Here is an 18,896-nt window from a genome sequence, read left to right as displayed (position 1 = left end):
AGATGACTAGCCAAGGCCGAGGCGGTGGATGTATGTGTGTGCATGTGTGTGTGTGTGTGTGTGTGTGTGTGCATGTGCAAATGTATGTCGTTAACATTTATCTCTATTTTTGTGCCTGTTTGTACTGGAATTTTGTGTGTAATTTAAACAAAAAAGTATGACAGTTAACCCTCTTTGTCACCAATGTGGGGGCTTCTGCGTGCAATTCACCTCAAGCTCTCCTTCTTCCGTGTTCAGCCTCCGAGCTCTGAGAAGAATGACAAATGAGGAGCATGTGACATTCGGAGACAGAGGACGTATGAAGCAGAAGCGGCAGCAGCACATGGGAATATACCACTTTAAAACATGGGGAGCATAGCAATTAGCTCGGAGACAAGGTGCATGAAAAACAATGAAGGTTGGTGCTGTGGGTTGTTTTTTTTTTTTTCAAAAAAAGAGGGGAAAAAGTGGAAGCAATGGAGATATGGGGCGTGAAATAAAGAGATGGAGAGACAGAGGGGGAGTGAGAGGGAGTGAGGGGTGGGAGCTGAGCCCTGCAATGATCCCTTTTTAACTGCTGAATGGGCATTTCTTTCCTACACACACACACACACACACACACATAGATGCACATCCTGCCCTGTGACTTTTCTCTGTTAACCACAGAAAATGTCAATAAACAGTATGCCCATCCAGGGCTGCAAAAACAAACTTGCCTTGGTTGGATCCTGCTGCCAGCTGGCCACACACACACACACACACACACACACACACACACACACACTGTGAGATTAATATAGTGTGGTGAGCCCCTGCCTCTCACTTGTGTGTGCGAGCACAGTGTGTTTTACAGGGGATGGCAGGTTAGCAGACAGGCTAATGCCCTTCTACTGAATGAGGCTTCTTTGAATTGGCGAGCATAATGAACTTCCAGGGATTAGTCCGAGCCAAACCCACCAGCTTACAGCTATGGTCCCCCCTCCTCCTCATCCGTCCCCCTCTCCAACCCCTCCATCTCCACTCCCAGGGGACCTTGGACAGAATAAACTGGGTCAGGCTTCAACAGCAGTCAGAAGCGACTTCTCCACAAAAAGTGGCTGCGAAAACAAAACAGAGAGCTGTTGAGAGAAATCTTTTCATGATTGTTGTTTACACACACCGGCGAGTGAAAGGGAGAGGAAAGAAAGGAGGAAAAGATAAAGTGGAATAAAATGTGATCTGCTTGGCTGCTCACTAATTGCTCCATTTCCTTGTTGCATGTTTTGTCTTTTATCAGACCGGGTTCCTGGTAAAACGGTTGTTCCTATTAGCCTACCTGCGGGTTGTAGTTTAGCAACCAGACAATTCATCTGACTAAGTCTCCTATCTTAATTTATTGGACCCATTTACCTCCAGACGACTCGTTGCTGTGCACTGCTGCTGTTCCAGTGGTTAGTCAGATTTGTGTTTGCATCGCCAGAGCAATCTGTGGTTTTCTCCAGGAGTTCTCGTATTAAAAAAAAAAAAAAAAAAAAGCCTTGTATGAGGGCCTTGCTCCTTCAGGCAGACCTCACTTCTCAATGTGTTTGTGTTTTCTCCAACAAGCTCTAAGGATCCTTTTTATGGATTCGAAGTCTACATGAAAACGAATTTCTTTGACATCAATCTCCTGTGCTGTAGCTGCAAAAAGTAAGCAATTTGTCTCTAATCATAAATATTTTGCAGCACATCTAGAGAGGCTTTTATTTGAAAAAAAAAGAAACTTTTTACCAAAGGTTGTGTGGCTTAGAAGAATAAAAGTATGTAATTTTTTGCTGTTGTATGTCTCAGCAATAACAAGAGTAAAACATTAGTAATGAGAAATTACTATTCTGCAAATATTGATTCGGTGGGGAATTTAAAAAAAAAAAAACAATCATGTTCAGTTAACATGACAGTACCTGACATTTCTGGCCATCCCAGGAGGCTATAAAGAGAGTAAATGCATAGAATTGCAGACAATACTTTTCTCAGAATTTGCATTTTTCTGACATTATCTCGAGCCATGTAATAGAATTTGCTGCTAGATGATAGATAATAGGGTTTCCATTTTTTTTCTTTAGGTCCATAAGTGAAATGTCTTTATTTCCAAATGTGAATCTCTGCAACAGTACAGGGTGTAGTGGCTGGATAGTTAAAGAGTACACTCTCCTGGTGGTGTAGGGTGCCTATGGGTGCATAATACAGAGAGACAAAAAATACCCACACACAGGCCACAGCAGTTCATGGAAAACTAGGGCTAAAAAAACATGTATTAGTCTTCCATACAAGGTGTGCCATATATTATTCATCCGAATTTGAATGAAAAAACTGTTCAATATTTATGGAAGGAAAGTGAACAAAGGCAAAAGGCATGCATTTTTGTACGCAGATTTGAACATGGGAGACAGCGGGCTAGTGAGTGAGCAAAGGGATGCCGACTTTTATTTTTTGCATCTCAGGGACTGCGTCTTTCCCTGCATGTGTGCGTGCAAGCCTTTTATTCCCCTCCCTGTATATGGCTTTTTTGTTGTGTGCATTGTTGATACGCTTAAGCTAGATAAAAGTATTTATGCAGATAGGATGCCGTAGGAGCTATTTCACATTTATAGGGGCATTGCAGGGAGGGGAAGTCAAGTCAAATTTATTTATAAAGTGCTTTTAACAAACAGGGTTTATCTCAAAGTGCTTTACATTTCGGCAAAGGACACAAACAAAATGCAAATAAAAGCAAGATGAAAGAGAAGGGAAACAATCCTCATGAAGAAATGAGGCTGTATAGGAAGCAGGAGGAGGAGGGAGTACAAGACATAAAAATTGCTGCATACTTTAATATCAATTTACGCTCCGCATGTATGATGCAAGAGTTTAGCTTTTTCCTGCAGGTGTCTAACTGTGTATATGTTTGAATATATGAGCGTGTGCATGCATGTATGTGTCTCGGTTCCTCCCAGGAGCATCTTTGCATGCACAAACAGATGTTTTGTGTTGCTCCCATGTAGCAGGGGTCAGGCCCCATCTTTCTCTCATCTCCTTCCCCTCTTCTCTCCTTTCACGAGCATCTGTTCTTCACCGCCATGTTGGTGACACCTGCGTCCCACTGGTATCGCAGAGGAATCAGGTCACCTTACAAACTGGTTGCCATTACAGCTGGAGTTGCAGAGCCGCTCGCTGCCCCTTATCTGCTCTAAACACCCATTTACAGGAATGGAAATGAGGAGACAGCACTATAAATACCTTTAATTCCTCAGTGTATTTGCATTATGCGCTTGCAACGTGTATTTGTCTTTGTGTGTGTGTGTGTGTGTGTGTGTGTGTGTGTGTGTGTGTGTGTGTGTGTGTGTGTGTGTGTGTGTGCGCGTGTGTGTGTGTGTGTAAAGTTGCTATGATTTATTTCTCTTAGGAATCTCTTGACTGGCAAATATCAAAGCAGAAAAGCGGTCAGGAAAGTGCAACTCACAGAGACATCTCTGCGTCTTGCACACTGTTTCTTTTCTTATCTAACTCAAGAGAAGATGACAAACGGAGGAGGGCAAGAGTGATCAGGCTGCCTGACAAAGCAGTTTCTTTTGTTGTCTTCACCTCACACGTATGTGTGCATATGCATGCTTAGTCCAACCTTTGATCAATACGAGAGAGGCAATGTGCAAACAAACAGTCATTATAATGCGTTCCACGCTCAGATGTGTAAAATAATGATTGAAGTGCAATGTGTAGTATTGATGAAAGAAATAGCAAACTATGTTGTAAAGCCAGAACTCAAAGCCAAATGTAAGATCAATGACTGGGCGCTTTGCAGTAATATCAACATTTCCATTCAGGCAGCAGCAGAATGAAGGTCTGGACAGTTTGTTCATGACATGTTATAATATTTTTTTTCATTAGATGTGTAGTATTGCACCTGGCAGTGTGTTCACCAGAAGAGATGCAGTTGTTTCGGGCCGTCTGTACTGTATTGTATGTGGTTTATCGATTTTCATGTGTGAATCCACACACACATGCTACAGATGGGCTCAAATCCCCCACTGATTCTCAGAGAAAGAGAGGGAGAGAGGGAGAAAGGTGGTGTGTGAATGGCTGTTCTTGTCTGAGTCATCCGAGTTTGTTTTTCAGCTCTCTCACTCAACAGTCCATTAGCTCATTGTTGGAAGAGCTGGTATTGGATTCTAGCTGACATGTTCCCCCAAGTCTGAGAGCAAGAGATGAGGGCACATGCTGTGCTGAGTGCTCTAATATTCTCTTAGTTGTGATAAAGAAAACTGGGAAGAATGAGTGAAAGTGAGAGAGGGATGCGAGTGGAAGACCTGGCAAATAACGAAGATGGACAAATCAGAGAAAAATGCGGCGCAAAATGTGAAAAGATGATTATCGAATTCTGTGTATCTATTTAGCTGGAATTTCCTTTTCAAATAAGTTATCGACCATTTGGAAAATGTGACACCAACACCGAACAAATGATGGCAGAGATAAAAGTAGCACATAATGGAATGTTAATGAAGTTATTTGCTAGCTGGAGAGCGTTGCTTTTGACATACTGAGAAATAAACAGCAAATATCAAATAACATTTCTGTTCCACTTTTGGATTTGTACCATTTTGGAATGAAATCCTCGATTCCTTTAATCTTGGACTCTCTCTTTGACGGAAAAAGTGTATCTCCTAAATTTCTCTCTCTACTTGTTTTCTTTCAGGGGCTGCCAACCACCACAGTCAGTCCACACTGCGGCCTCCACTGCCCCCTCCACACAACCACCACACCCTGTCCCACCAGTCTGCCAACAGCCTGAACAGAAACACCCTGAGAGGGGGACGAAACCCCATCCACGCCCCGGCTCCCGGCACTGGAGATGGTCCGACCACCCCCGAGTCAGTCCAGTTACAAGACAGCTGGGTGCTCAACAGTAACGTCCCGCTGGAGACCAGGTCAGAAAAAATATGTTCTCGCTTATATTTTTCTCCTGTTTTTACAACAGGCAGGTTTACCTGTTGTTGATATCTGGAGCCGCTTACAGTAAGCACAGCGGTGGAATAAGACTTGAGTAATCAATAGCAAGGAATGAAAGGTCAGAGCTGTGCTGCTTCGACAACATTCCCGCAAACACAGAGTGATGGTGTCTGAACAGAAAAATGGCAGGAAAGAAAATAAGAACTGTGAAAGTAGCCCTGACACACTCAGGTGAACATAAAACTTGTACAGTGAAGAATGTTAAGAATATAAACTCAAATAAGGAAAGCAATCTTCATAGTGACCTGGGATAGAAATCAAGTCAAGGTCAGTGTTAGGAGGCAAAAAAACATCACTTAGGTCAATTCCACACAAAGTTGCAAATTTTTTTTTAGCATACATTCATGAAATTCTTGCTGGACCCTTTGTGATGTAGTCTTATGGGGTTAGTTTGAAAGCTACCACCGCTTATCTGCTCACATAACTTCACAGCAACAGTTTCACTTGCCAGCCATACCATAATTGCCTTCTTGCTGGCTTGCTAAAGTACAAATGTTTATTCAGGAGGTATATTAGCTGCTCTGGTGTTTTGGAAGACACAACACAATAGGATAAAAGCTCCATTTTAGACCTTCCATTCCTTTAGAGATCAGCATTGTTGGAATAATACAAGGCACAGACCCACAACTTAAAGAATCCTGACTATAAATCTATGGGGAGAATTCTGTATCAACAACAATGGCAATGGTACCACACATGCCTCACCCCTCCCACTAAAAAGCCAATCATCCAAACCAGAAAACATCCAGCCAGCCATGTTGTTACACTGATGCAAGCACAGTGTCGAGAAACTGTGCTCATGGATGGAAACATTTTATTTTGGGGCAAAATCGCCAAACTTTTAAAGCAGTTTTCAACAGATATGACTAGTGACTCTCTACATGTAGTTTTTATGTCATGGCGACCATTGAATTTGCAGCTATAGCTCTTCATATTCTTTCAGACAAGTTTCTAGTCTTGTTAGCTCGAAATAACTGCCCAGAGTTCGACCAAGACAGCTGCCAAATGGCAAGACTTGCCTGTAAGGACTTTGCCATTGTTACTACAGTCTCTGGCTTTGAGAACACAGTGGGGTGCAGACCTTTTCACCAGCAATGCAAATCCACCAAAACTGAAACACATCACAAAACTTTTCTCCAGCACACCAAGCAATATTCACCAAACATGAATAAAGAATCAGCAGGGAAAAAAAAGTGATTTAAGCCAGTCAAAGTTTGCCATAGTCAAACTCTACCTCAAAGCACCACACAAATTATTCTGCCTCCACAAGTGAATCCACTTATCATGGCAATTGCACTGGAATTAACTGACTTGGTATTTGGAAATGTTTTCCTCTCATAAATGCTGCAGTGATTGGGTCCTTTATGTTTTTTTTTTGTTGCTTTACACCCACCTAATACCATTTTTTCATTCAGTCAATCATTGCTTGTCTCCCCCACGATGAGTTCATACATTTACCATTCTTCTTGCGACAAATTGCTTGAATGTCTGAAAGACTGATGTCCTTGGATACTCATCCAAGGAAGTGATACAGTAGCATGAATGTTGCGGATCTGAGGCTAAGAAGAAAGGCAGAAGATCTGAACTCCTTACTTGAACAGCTCTAATTTGTCTCTGGAAGACTATCATAGTTTTTTCAAACACCATCACAAATAAAAGATTTATCTATACTTTCAAGTTCACTGAGCAGCCACAATACCACAGAAAAGTATGCAAATGTACACAGCGTTGCTGAACATCTCCCTTCCTTGGTTATAAATCAATCTGCAAACCTCCAAACCAGAAGGAAATTTGCTCTGGGCTGTGATTCACAAAAGTGTGCATTCCCTACCTCGTCTCCAAGCAGGACACTCATAAATGGTTGACATGTATCAATGCTATTATGCTTGCAACCTGCAGTGAGGAAGCAGCAAAGACAAATCATTTCACACACACTACATGTGTGCTTTTGCCAGTACACAAAGAACACTTACCAGGCAAACAGAGCATTCATGCAGCGTATTACTATTTATGAGGCATGCAGTGAGAGGGACACTGCCTACATGCTTGCAAGCATGCGCACGGTTGCTCTCTGAGCATTTACTCTGCAAGCTGTAGTTGTGTTTCTCCTGCTGGGCGCTGGGGCTTCCAGCTCTGATGGGCCCGGATAGGCTCCCCAGAGTGCTGGCCCTGTGCAGTATTTATGAGGCCTCGCCATGTTTAATTCAGCCTCACTGATCTCAGGTCCATACTCAACCTATGCTGATGCATCGTGCCGGTGTGCATGATGGGTAAGAAGAAGAATACATAGACCTTTGAAAAGGAGCTATTTCCAGTTGCAACTGCTTATCAAGACCTGTTACCACGGTGACATGTATGCCATAACATAATTTGAGGACAGGGTAGGTTCTTGTGATTTGCAGTGCTGCAAAATGACACACTGATCTGTGATGAAACCAAAATAAATTCATGAATCCTCTTTCCACTGCAGCTGTCTGTGATTGCCATCTCTAGAGATTTAAATGAAGCGTCACATACACACACCCACGCTGTTGAGCCCTTCTGCAGCGCCAGTATTTGGTCATGTTCAGGTGGTGGGGTTGGGCATGGCTCCGATCCTGTCGCTGCGAATGGAGCCCAGAGCGGCACCCAGAGTTTCCAGCTCCGCCCTCCAGCCCAGATTTGGGCCCTCTGCTCTGGTCCAGACTGTGGCGGAGGCTGGGTGGACTCGCTGGAGCTGCTGGAGCTTGCGATTGGGTCCAAGCCAGCCGGGCAGAGCCAGAGAGTCACACCATCCCTGAGCTGGCAGAGGCTGTCCTCCATCTCATTATAACCAGCAGCTAGATGAGTAACCTGCTCATGTGAGGAAGGGAGGATGTGATTGTGTACATTTGTGTGTGTCATTACTTTCAAGCATGTGAGGTTTTTTTGTTTTTTTTTAAACTGTGACGGCTCCCCAATGTAATCATATGTAAATCTTGGCATTTGTTGTCCACTCATTATAGTAAACGTGTGCATGCGCGCGTGCATGTGTGTGTTTTGGCGTGACCCGGCAGTGTGACAGTGCTGAGAGGATGAAGATTGATCACCTAAGAACACCCTAGGGCTTGGATGACTGGCACAGAAGGAGCGAGATAGAAACAGACGAAGGGAGGGAGCGGTGATATAGCAAAGAAATATAAGTCGGGAGAGTGGCGGGGGTGGAAGGGAGGATGGAGGAGTGTGTGAGGGGGTAAAGGAATGGTTTACGGTAGAGGAGGGAGAGATAAAGAGGGAGAGAAATGGAGAGAGGTGGTGATTGAAGGAGATTGTTTTGGGGAGTGTGTATGAGAGAAGATAGAAAGGCAGAGGAGGGAGATTGGGGGCCACAGAACATGGATACATTTACCGGTGTGAGATAAATGACTATAGATGGCTGATGCCACTCTATATATGTGTGTGTGTGTGTGTGTGTGTGTGTGTAGGTGTGTGTGCACGCATGTGTGCGTGCGTGCGTGTGTGCGTGCGTGTGTGCGTGTGTGTGTGTACAAGAAACAGAGACAAAGAATGCATTTCTCCATGCGAATGCAAGTGCATGTGTGTACATGTGTTGCAGCGTTTTGTGAGAAAGCACCTGATTTCCAATCGGTCCCTTGGAGCCTCTTGGCTGCCTGATGCCAGGTTCAATCTCTCTCTGTGATCTCAGGACATTCCCCTGCTCGCTCCACTGTAGGCCACAACTCTAGGGGAGAAATAAGATCACCGAGAAGGTTGCAGCATCTCAATTTATCTGGAAAGAGCAGTGGAGGATGCGGTGGGGTGGGGTAGGGGTTACTGCAGGTTACTTTCAAATGCATTACTGCGGGGACAGATACGAAGATGCTACCTGTTGGAACCACAGAATGAAGAAGAAGACGAGGGAGGACCAAGGAAAGATTCATTCCCAGCCATGCAAGCATTAATGTGCATTAGAGAACTGCTTAATATCATGCAGTTTATTAATGATATGACCTTGCATTTATAAAGTATAGTGTAACCATAATATACAGCATTTTTATCCAGAACTACTACCATAATAAACTAAGATCTCTTTTTCATAGCTGCACTTTCACTTGTTTCAGCAATTCATTTTAAAGACTAAGCAAATATTAAAAAGTTTCTCCCAACATAGTAGCAACTGTCACGGCTTGGGGCTGAAGCCAATGCAGCAGTACCTTTCAATGCCACTAACAGCTGAGAGATGCTGATTTCAAAACATATCAGGCTCCGAATATTTCCCATGCAAAAATATTAGAAACACTTGGTTTATTTTTTAAGTCAGTAATCGGTAAAATAAATTAGGCTGGTGGTCATTTCTCAACTGTTCCTTTTTTAAAAATAAATAAATAAATAAATAAAAAATCAGAATACAACCTAGAAAGCCTCATTATTTCAGAAAACAAACAAAGCTAGATGAGTGCTACATTTAGTTGTTTTTTGTTTTTTTTTTGCTTTTTTACAAACATCAGTCACTTAAGAATTTCCTCCTGTCCTTCATCAAAGCAACACTCGGCAAATGAATGCCACTGTATCCGTCTGTCGATTGATTTTCCTACAATTGTAGTAGGTGAGAATTCTCTGGACGCCGTCCTTGAGCATCCTCCGCTCCACAAGCCCTTTGTTTCATTCCCAGATCAGACTGTTTTCCAGTCACCCCCGTATCTCGTCCACCTCTGTTAATTGCTCTCTCTGTCTGATGATGGTTCTCGGAGTGCTATCCTAAGCAACCACATGTTTGCGAGAGCCGAGAAAATGAACAGTGTGTGTGTATGCGTGTGGGCGCACAAAAGCGGTGTGCGTTTGTTCGCTCAAGGGGAATGCGAGCTTTGACTTCCTGCTAATTACCCAGCATGCTCTCTGTTCTGTGGTTAATTGTCCAGGTCCTGTTTTCTCTCAATGGGGAGCAGGGTTGGAATGGAGTGAAAATGCATCCTCCCTTCTTCTCCCTGTCTGTCCTCTAATCTATAGCCTTCATCTGCATCTTCTGTTTTTCGCCTATGCCATTTTTTGTGCTGCGACGATGCAAATCAAACAGGGCAGTCTCATGAAAGACATGAATTTTTACTATTTGTGCGTGGGTGGATGCCTATGTCTAAGTCTGTGTAAATCAAGTGTCAGCATGTGAGAGAGTTAGATTTTTCCTTTTTCTGTATGTATGTGTGTTGCATGTATAAGACAGGATGCATGACAACGAGGTGGCACCAGTTAGGGGGGTCTCTGTCAGCTTTCTCTCATTATGTGTGACATTTCCATGCTGGACCACTGTCAAAAAATCTCACAATATTCACACGTAAATGCACTAGCACACACAAAACCACGCACTCACACACACCCCAGCCTAATGATACAGAGTTGTGATTGCCGGCTGCCTGCTATGATAGAACCCCTCCATAGTCCTCCGCAACATAAATCAATGTCAATTACCTCCCCAGAGCACATTAGACACTTTCCATTCGTAGTCGTAATTAGTATGGCCCATAGACATATTCCCATCCCACACCAAGCTCACAGTGGAGCTTCTGCACACAAACAACAAAGCCAGGGAATGAAAAGGATCCGCTGCCCAAGTTCAAATACATACCAGCACATCAAATCATATGCATTGTGCTGCGTAGAATGCAAGTAATTCACCCGCTCACCCTCTCCGTGCGTTCACACATGCATTAGTATTGTAATTAATTACCGCTGGCCTTGCCATTACAGAGTGCTTCAGCGGCTGTGGAAATGAGTTAAAGCAAAGACGCATGCTGCTTGACCTTGGAGAGTGTGTGTGTGCGCGTGTATGTGTGTGTGTGTGTGTGTGTGTGTGTGTGTGTGTGTGTGTGTGTGTGTGTGTGTGTGTGTGTGTGTGTGTGTGTGTGTGTGTGTGTGTGTGTGTGTGTGTGTGTGTGTGGTAGCTCAAATCCACATGCTTGCCATGTGCTTCCTTGCATTTGGGAGCATATAGGTTCATGCATGCATAAAAAAAATTGATGGCAGTGACACCGAGAGTGTGGTATTTTTAGACAATAACCTCATATTTCTTTGCGTGCCATCCCTTCATGCTCTTTCAGCCTGTATCTGTCTAGTGGAGTTTTTTTCTCTCCCTTCTCTTTTGCCTATTTTCCTTGGTGTCACACAGAATACCTGACAGGTAAAGGGAGAAGTGGAAGGAGAGGAGAAGCTGGAAAAGCGGGAAAAAAATGAATAGAATCCAGCAGGATACCAATCCAACATTCAGTGGCATGAAATGATGAGAGAGAAAGAGAGAGGCAGAGACTGAATAATTGATAGAGTGGAACGGTGCTCCCAAACCAAATCTTCATGCTCTGAGCATTTTACCTGTTTTCGCCAACTGTTTTTAGAAGAGCAGACACATGTTTAGACACACAGCAGTGATTAAAGGCATCAAAATGATATGAGACCGCAAAGAGCGGTATAGCACTGTTTTGAATAGAGATCGACCAATCCTGTAAAAGTGGTGGCTTATTACTGGCCACGGTTAGCCCTGGCTGAATAAATGACACAGTGGGTTTACAGAAGAGAGAAGACTGCACTGACACACATCTGTGCAGATATGAGTCATGTGTCTTGGTCTGGAGGCAGAGAGGAGTCACAAATGTGGTGACTTAAACTCCACTTGACTCCACTTGACAAAGAAAAACACCAATGACTCATGACTTTTCTTGGCTTTTGCTGTTTTTTTTTTTTGGAGTGACTCGCTATCCTCCCAAAGTCCAAATATTAAAAATAATGCAAGAAGGAGTACTGCAGGTTAACTCCTTGTTTACGTAAACAACAGATAGAATCAACTCAGCCTTGCAAACATGGAATGCATTAGCTGTGGTCAGCTAAATGTTTTCACCTGAGGTTTTGTAGTCCAAGTAATAATTAACAACTGAAAATGGCAAAAGGGCAACAGATGCTACTCTTGTCAGTGCTGCATTAAATGTCAACCAATTGTAGTTGTCTGCTGCCACTTTGGGGCATTGTCAAAAATATGTGGACAACCTGAAACTTGGGCTGCTTTTCTTTGTGATGGTGCTGTTGTTTCTCCTTTTGTTGGACAATGAATGCCTTATTGTAGGTCTCGTATTGTCTGCAGCCACAAGCAGAAGTGAACTCCTGCTGGGGTTAATGCCTTTCTGGTTCTAACCGTCCTTTTAACCAATTAGTATTCACCCTAGGTATAGCATCATCGGCAAGGGGCATTGTGCTTTTGCCTTGTTGGAGGACTGTATCTCTGTCACCTTTTAGTTGGTTGAATTCCTGTAATCATTCAGTCTACATAGGCAGAGAGCAGCACGAATGGACACTAATGCAGAGCTATAAATCACCACAACATTAGCTGTCGATAATTAATAAATGACTAGAAGTAAAGTTGTGTTGCTGTTGTTCCTACTTACATGGCTTGAAATACGAATTAGAAGACTTAACATCGAGTTTAGGACATGAGACTTATTGGACTTCACTTGGATTTTGATTGAAGACCATTTAGTGAGGACTACTTGTAATTTATGAAGTGAAGATTTTGCCCTACCTCTTCATACTACATTCTCTAACCATAACATTCACTGCTCACCATGAATATTGTGTCTTGGGCATTGTTTGGGCCATCACCAAGTCATTTGCTTAGTTTTGCAAACCTTGTAACATCCTAAACAAGAAGACGCCAGATTAGGCACACTTAAATAATCAGTTGGGTATTAAATAAACCATTAGATAAGCCAAACTTAAAGGATAAGAAAACACAGGCAGACTGTGAGATAATTGCCTAAACTGCCCAAACATCCATCACAGTTAACTGACTTCCAAGTTCGACTCTGACCTAACGTAGTTTTCTTGTGTACTTCCAAATAAAGTGGAATGGATACTCTAGCTGAGCTGGTTAGTCGCTGTTTTATTGTCTGACCACTTCTTTTTGGCCTGTTTTCTGATACACAGATGAGGCACGCATTCAAACCACCCACCTAGCATTGTGTAGGTCCCCCTTGTGCTGCCAAAACAGCTCTTACCAATTGGGGCATGTATACTGGACCTCTGGGGGCGTCCTGTGGTGTCTGGCACTGAGAACAGTGGATCCTTTGGGTCCTGTGGGCTGCAGGGTGGACCCTCTGTGGATCAGGCTTGTTCCGGTTTATCCCACAGATGCTTAGTCAGATTGAGATCTGGAGAGTTTGGAGGCCAAGTTACCGCCTCAGGCTCTTTGTTGTGTTTCTGGATTGTGCATCCTTGCAGTGTGGTGGGGAACATTGTCCTGCTGGGGGAGGCTGCTGCTGTCTGGAGGTGTTTAGGTGGATGGTGTGTCAAAGCAACATTCACACGAATACCAAGACACAAAGTTTCTCAGCAGAACATTGCCTTGTGACAAGATGGTCAATATTTCTCACTTCACCTATGGAAGTATAGTATAGAAAGTTGCAACGAAGCAGGATCGTCCATTACCCATGGCAACACGTTTAACATCAAGACCCGAAGGCTCAGGCTGATCTTAGACGAAGTGAAAATCAGACATGTCCTCACTCCCAAGGTTAGAAATTTAAAAGGACGGAAGTAGGAGAGCATTCACACCTCCACACTCACACTCACAAACACACAAACAAGCAAGTTCCACAAACCTGGCAGACAAAGACTCCTCTTCCTCAGTCATCTCTGAGGCAGTAGGGTGACCTTCCTCCCTCTGATATGTCACAAGCACCTGAGGGCTTTGTTCTGTCAAACCACCTGAGGTCTGTGTAGGGGCAGCTCCTCACTCCACATGTGTGCTTTGAGTGTGTGTGTCGCAAAAGATGTCACAAAGGTTTCATAAAAGTTTTTTCCCTCTTTCTTTCCGTGTCCTTTAAAATATTCTTCAAGTGCAATATTTCTTTTCCTCACCGAGGCAACAGTGTTCCTCCAAGGTCAGATGAGAGAAGAGATTCTGAAAGGAGGGAGGGACATCTTCTATGCAATGAATAAGGGAAAACATGATTAGAGAGAGAAGATGCTGAGGAGAAAGAGCTGAGTGACGGTAAAAAAAGATTTAACATAGGCATCGGTAAGAGGAGGGGAGGGAGAGTAGCGGAAGAGAGGAACTGGGTGAGCAGGTGCAGTGATAGCAGAGGATAATGGGTAATATGAGCAAAGGGATGATGGTTCAAATCCTGCTTTTATCCTCTCCCTGAGCTCTGACCCCACCTGGACAATGAGTACAGGAAAGGCGGGACGGCACTGATCCTCTCCAGCCATCAAGGGCAGAAATAAGGCACATCATAAGTGGGGTGAAAAGAAGAGAAGCGAGGGCACAGAAGGAAATTTTAAAAAAAAGGTAAAGCAGGTGGAAGTTAAAAAGAGACCTTGGACTGGAAAAGGGCTGAATTGGACACACAATCCGTTCAAGGATGTTCACACCCATATGGCAGGAAGGTTTCATTGGAAAAGAAAAATTGGACAGAAGCTTGCATATATGTGACCCTGTCATCTGGACTCTGATCGAGTGGTAGATTGGTGTGTTTACCTTCCTGCAGAGCCACCAGACCTTTGTATTTCAGAAAGTATCAGCTAATATCATAACATCTTTGTCTTTCTACCTGTGGAATGACCTATTTCCCCCCTTCTTAACTGTCTACAGGCACTTCTTGTTCAAGACGTCGTCGGGGACCACTCCTCTCTTCAGTAGCTCCTCCCCCGGTTACCCTCTGACCTCGGGAACAGTGTACTCTCCACCTCCTCGCCTGCTACCCAGAAACACCTTCTCCCGCTCAGCCTTCAAGCTAAAGAAGCCGTCCAAGTACTGCAGCTGGAAATGCGCCGCAGTGACAGCCATTGCAGCCGCTGCCCTACTGGCCATCCTACTGTCCTACTTCATTGGTAAGCGAATATTATTCATGAAGAGCGTTAATTATAATTTCACTGTTTTAATTAGAGGATTTTTTCTGATGAGGAGTTTAAATAACTTAGGACTTTATATATATATATATATATATATATATATATATATATATATATATATATATATATAGCCAATGAAGTGTTAGAAAGCCCACCAGAATTACGCCTGAATGAATACAAGTGCTGCCACACATAAACAGCTCTTTTATTTCAGGTTGGTTAGTTCTGTTTGTTCTGACCTACAACGTGTGAACTTTGAGGGTTTTTTTTATTCATCCCCCACACTGCAAGGAAAAAGTGTCAAACTAACAGCCCGTTCTAAACACAAAGCAGATTCAGAAGGCGTGAGCTTTGTCACTTTAGTCTTGTGCTGCACTGTCAAAATCGGCCTCAGCAGGAGCCTTGGCCTCCACTCAGCATCAGCAAACAGCCAGTCAGGGCAGATAGGAAGATGCATAAACCGCAGCATACAGGGACTGTTTCCGTGAGCAGGTATCAGTCAAGGTAGGAATCCTAACAGACCCAGCAGGAAAGCGTATGTTTTTCACTGATCTGAAGCCAACGTGCGATAGCCATACTTAAAAGAACGGCGGCTACTCAGAGGAGAGCACTTACCAAGCACATCAGGAAGAGATTCTGATGGCTGTCTGCTGGTGGATCTGTGAGCAGAAAGAGAAAGCATTGCTTAGTGTGTGTGGGAGTGTGAATGTGGGCATGGATTTTATTTCTTCTTGACCCCATTCACTGGTCAAGAGAAGGCAGACTTGTGTGTGTGTTTGTGTAGGAGAGAGACACAATAGAAAGAGGAGGAGCAAAAAAAGAGAGAAAATTTAAGTACGTCTGAGTGTGTATGTTTTAGTGTATGCGGGTGTGTGTGTGTGTGTGTGTGTGTGTGTGTGTGTGTGTGTGTGTGTGTGTGTGTGTGTGTGTGTGTGTGTGTGTGTGTGTGTGTGTGTGTGTGTGTGTGTGTGTGTGTGTGTGTGTGTGAGTAAAAGGAGGCAGATGTGCCACTGAGCCTCTGATTGGCCTCTCACCCCAGAGACCGGAGTCAACAGATGGGGGGATCTTAGGAAACAGTGGCATCAGCAGAAAGAACAACCCCCTCATTGCCTCTACATACATTATTAATATAATTTTACATTATTTATAAATATATATATATATTTATTTATACATCACCATCCATCTATCCATCCACAGTGAGTTTGTATATGTGCATTCATGCGTGTGCCGCCCCGCTCGCCTGGATGTGTCCAAATTGTGTATGCGTGCTCAAATCTGTGCCTGTGTGTGCACGTGTCCACATTGGTGTGGGTTTGTTGTGCTTTTTCGTATCCCCACCGAGTGCCCTTGAGAGTGGTGTGTGTCCTCCGGAGCAGATCAAGGCCCTTTGCCTGCACTGGACAGCCACATATGGAGCTACAAAACAGGAATGGGCAGAGGAAGGAAGGCCACAAGTACCACAAAGTGCAAAAACAGCTCCCCTGTTGATAATCGAGGGCAGGGATGTATCGGAGCACAGCAGCAACCAAAAACCTCAGTTTATTCATCTTTTTTTATTACTGTCATTTTACCAGCAGTGCTTAGTGGCACAAATATTTGTTTTCATCAGAACACATTAATTGTTAAATATAAATCTAATTAGGAAAATAATGAAAAATGTGTCTGTTTCCAAGACTAATTGCTGCTGCTACTTTCTTTTTAACTACTACATCAGTGTTTGTGCACCAATGGGTTACTTGCCAGATGCATACAACTTGTTAACAACAGGGCCTGTCTGTCTAAATAATTAGTAGTTAGCCACAGTAAGAGATTACTTTATTCATAGGTGTATTTTTACATTTAGAAGAGACTTGTAAGCACACAATCCAGTTTAAATATACTGTATTGTGTTGTCTTTTAATAGAACTGATGGAGGGAATGAAGCACAATACTTTGTAATAAGTTTTCCTGTAAGCTCCACTTTGTGTATTTTTGTTTTTTTATACGCCAAATGTGTGTGCTTTAACACCAAACATAATTGTCCAGCTGGCTATAATTCAGTAAGCCGAACAAGGCTGATATGATACTTTATTGTTATTATTACATTTGCTAACTGTAAACCCTCTTTTCAGCTGTTCTAAGGAAATATTTTCTGCTCTGGTGCTTTGTCTATGGTGAACAGAGCTGTAGCAGTGCTGCCAAGCCTGAAACCCTTGTGTTTACCTAGCTTTTTGTAGCGTTAATCGTGCGGCGAGTTCACTGCTCATAAGGGGGTTTTGTGCTACCTTGTTTGTGTGTTGTGTGGCTGTGTGTGTGTGTGTGTGTGTGTGTGTGGGCCCAGCAGTCACTGGGGGGATTGTGCAGAGCACCCAGAGCCATGCAGCGTGAAGAGGACCCCTCTGAGGCGTCCGCCCAGGAGCCCACTCATAAATTACACCAGGACACATGTGCCTGAACAGCACTTTTCTTTTTTTGCACCAATGTGTGCGAGTGCCGCAAGAGCAGCCTATACAATGTGCATGTGTCTGATTGTGTAGCTTTGAGGGTGTGCTATCCTTCAAATGTTTGTTTTTTATTCTTTCTTATTTTCTGAAGACCATAAATAAAGCCCCAAAAATTGCTTGACAGTCTTCCAGAAACACGGACACACACATATATACGTACATACTGAGAGCCCTTTAGACAGGCAGGACTTTGCATGCTTCAGGAGCACAACCAACAATATCTCTTTGAAGCTTATTCACTATGTCCTGCTGTTAGGATGGAGCCATGGGGATGAGATAAACATGCCCACATAGATACACAAAATGGGCAGAGAAAGGCATGTGCAGCTGTGAGTCTGTGCATTTCTGTATTCCGTGTTAGTGTTTGTACGAGTTAGAGAGAGTTTATTTGTGAGGACAGACAGTTGCATTTTCAGTTAAAGTGTTTTGCTCCAAACTCCAGTGGAGTATGGCCTCCTCTTTACATGTGAAGGAATGACTGAACGGATGGAGGGAGGAGGATAAACGAGAGTGCTTGTTCTTCATTCCCCCGGTGTCTTGTTTGCTTGCTCCGCATGGAGCAACAGAGCCAAAGGAGAGGTGGTTGCTAGGATACAGGTGAACGGTTGGCATACAGGAGGGAAGACAGGTCCATCATTGTGAATGGCAACCTGAAGAGAGCAGGATAGAGGGAAAGGGAAAGGCATGGAAGAGAGTTGGTGCACAGTGGGCAGGGGGGGCACATAAAGGGGAAAGGAAAAGGAGGATTGATCACTGGAGAGATGGAGGAGAGCAGGACTGAGGCTGATATGTCACTGTCAGCACTGTATGGCGTGAGAGCACAAGATTGGTGTTTGGTGGGGAGTGAGGTCTGTTGTTTGCACTGCCAGGAAGAGAGAGGGAGCTGATGGGGAGGAGGAGCAGGAGTGACAAGACAGCCAGGTGAGGAGAGGAGAAAGTGAGGGGAGGCAGAAGGAGGAGAGATGAAGGAGAGCGTGGCCTCCTGAGGCTTCTGTCGCCTGGAATATCTGTGGGACTAATGTCTCCTAATTGATCACAGCGAGCAGAGAACAGAGGGAGTGTGACAGAGAGACGAAAGGACAGAAAGAATCTGTGGAGGACACGAACAGGGGAGGAGGGGGTGATGACAAAGGAAGTTAGAAGGGATACAAAGAGAAGAAGGATGTGAGTCTTGGAGGACAGAAAATGCACAGAAAGAAGGAGCGAGGAAGGAGATGCATTGTGGTTAGAAATGAGAGGAAAGGCTGGTCTGATAGATGAAAGATCGAGGACATGTCAGACTGGTTGTGTCCAGGTGGACTGTTTTCACATACCCATACATTCACACACACAGACACAGGTGTGCCCTTGACTGCAATGAGTAAACTTGCTAGCGGGCGCTGGTGTCACCTTTGCAGGAGTGGTCGGTGTGAATGTGTGCGTGTGTGCGACTGCTGAATTTGTCGGGCACAGTGGCATACTCCACATGGTATTGTCACCACTGATGAATGAGAGCACACACACACACTCACATGCATGCACGCACGCACGCACGCACGCGCACACACACACATACACACACACACAGACAAAAGTATTTTTAGT

The 18,896-nt window shown here is 43.9% G+C and overlaps 1 protein-coding gene across 16 annotated transcripts in view; it reads left to right on the top strand.

Annotated features, from left to right (window-relative positions):
- The window catches only part of tenm2a (teneurin transmembrane protein 2a), a 225,268-nt gene that overhangs the window by 162,566 nt on the left and 43,806 nt on the right, over positions 1-18,896 (top strand). For all 16 annotated transcript variants that reach the window (XM_055016439.1, XM_055016437.1, XM_055016436.1 and 13 more), the window contains 2 exons: positions 4,667-4,898; positions 14,567-14,805. In XM_055016439.1, coding sequence (XP_054872414.1) covers positions 4,667-4,898; positions 14,567-14,805 — 471 coding nt within the window. The remainder of the gene's footprint in view (positions 1-4,666; positions 4,899-14,566; positions 14,806-18,896) is intronic.

The sequence above is a fragment of the Amphiprion ocellaris genome, chromosome 13, assembly GCF_022539595.1.
Source record: "Amphiprion ocellaris isolate individual 3 ecotype Okinawa chromosome 13, ASM2253959v1, whole genome shotgun sequence".
NCBI lineage: Eukaryota > Metazoa > Chordata > Actinopteri > Pomacentridae > Amphiprion > Amphiprion ocellaris.
This window is presented reverse-complemented; position numbering and strand designations above follow the sequence as displayed.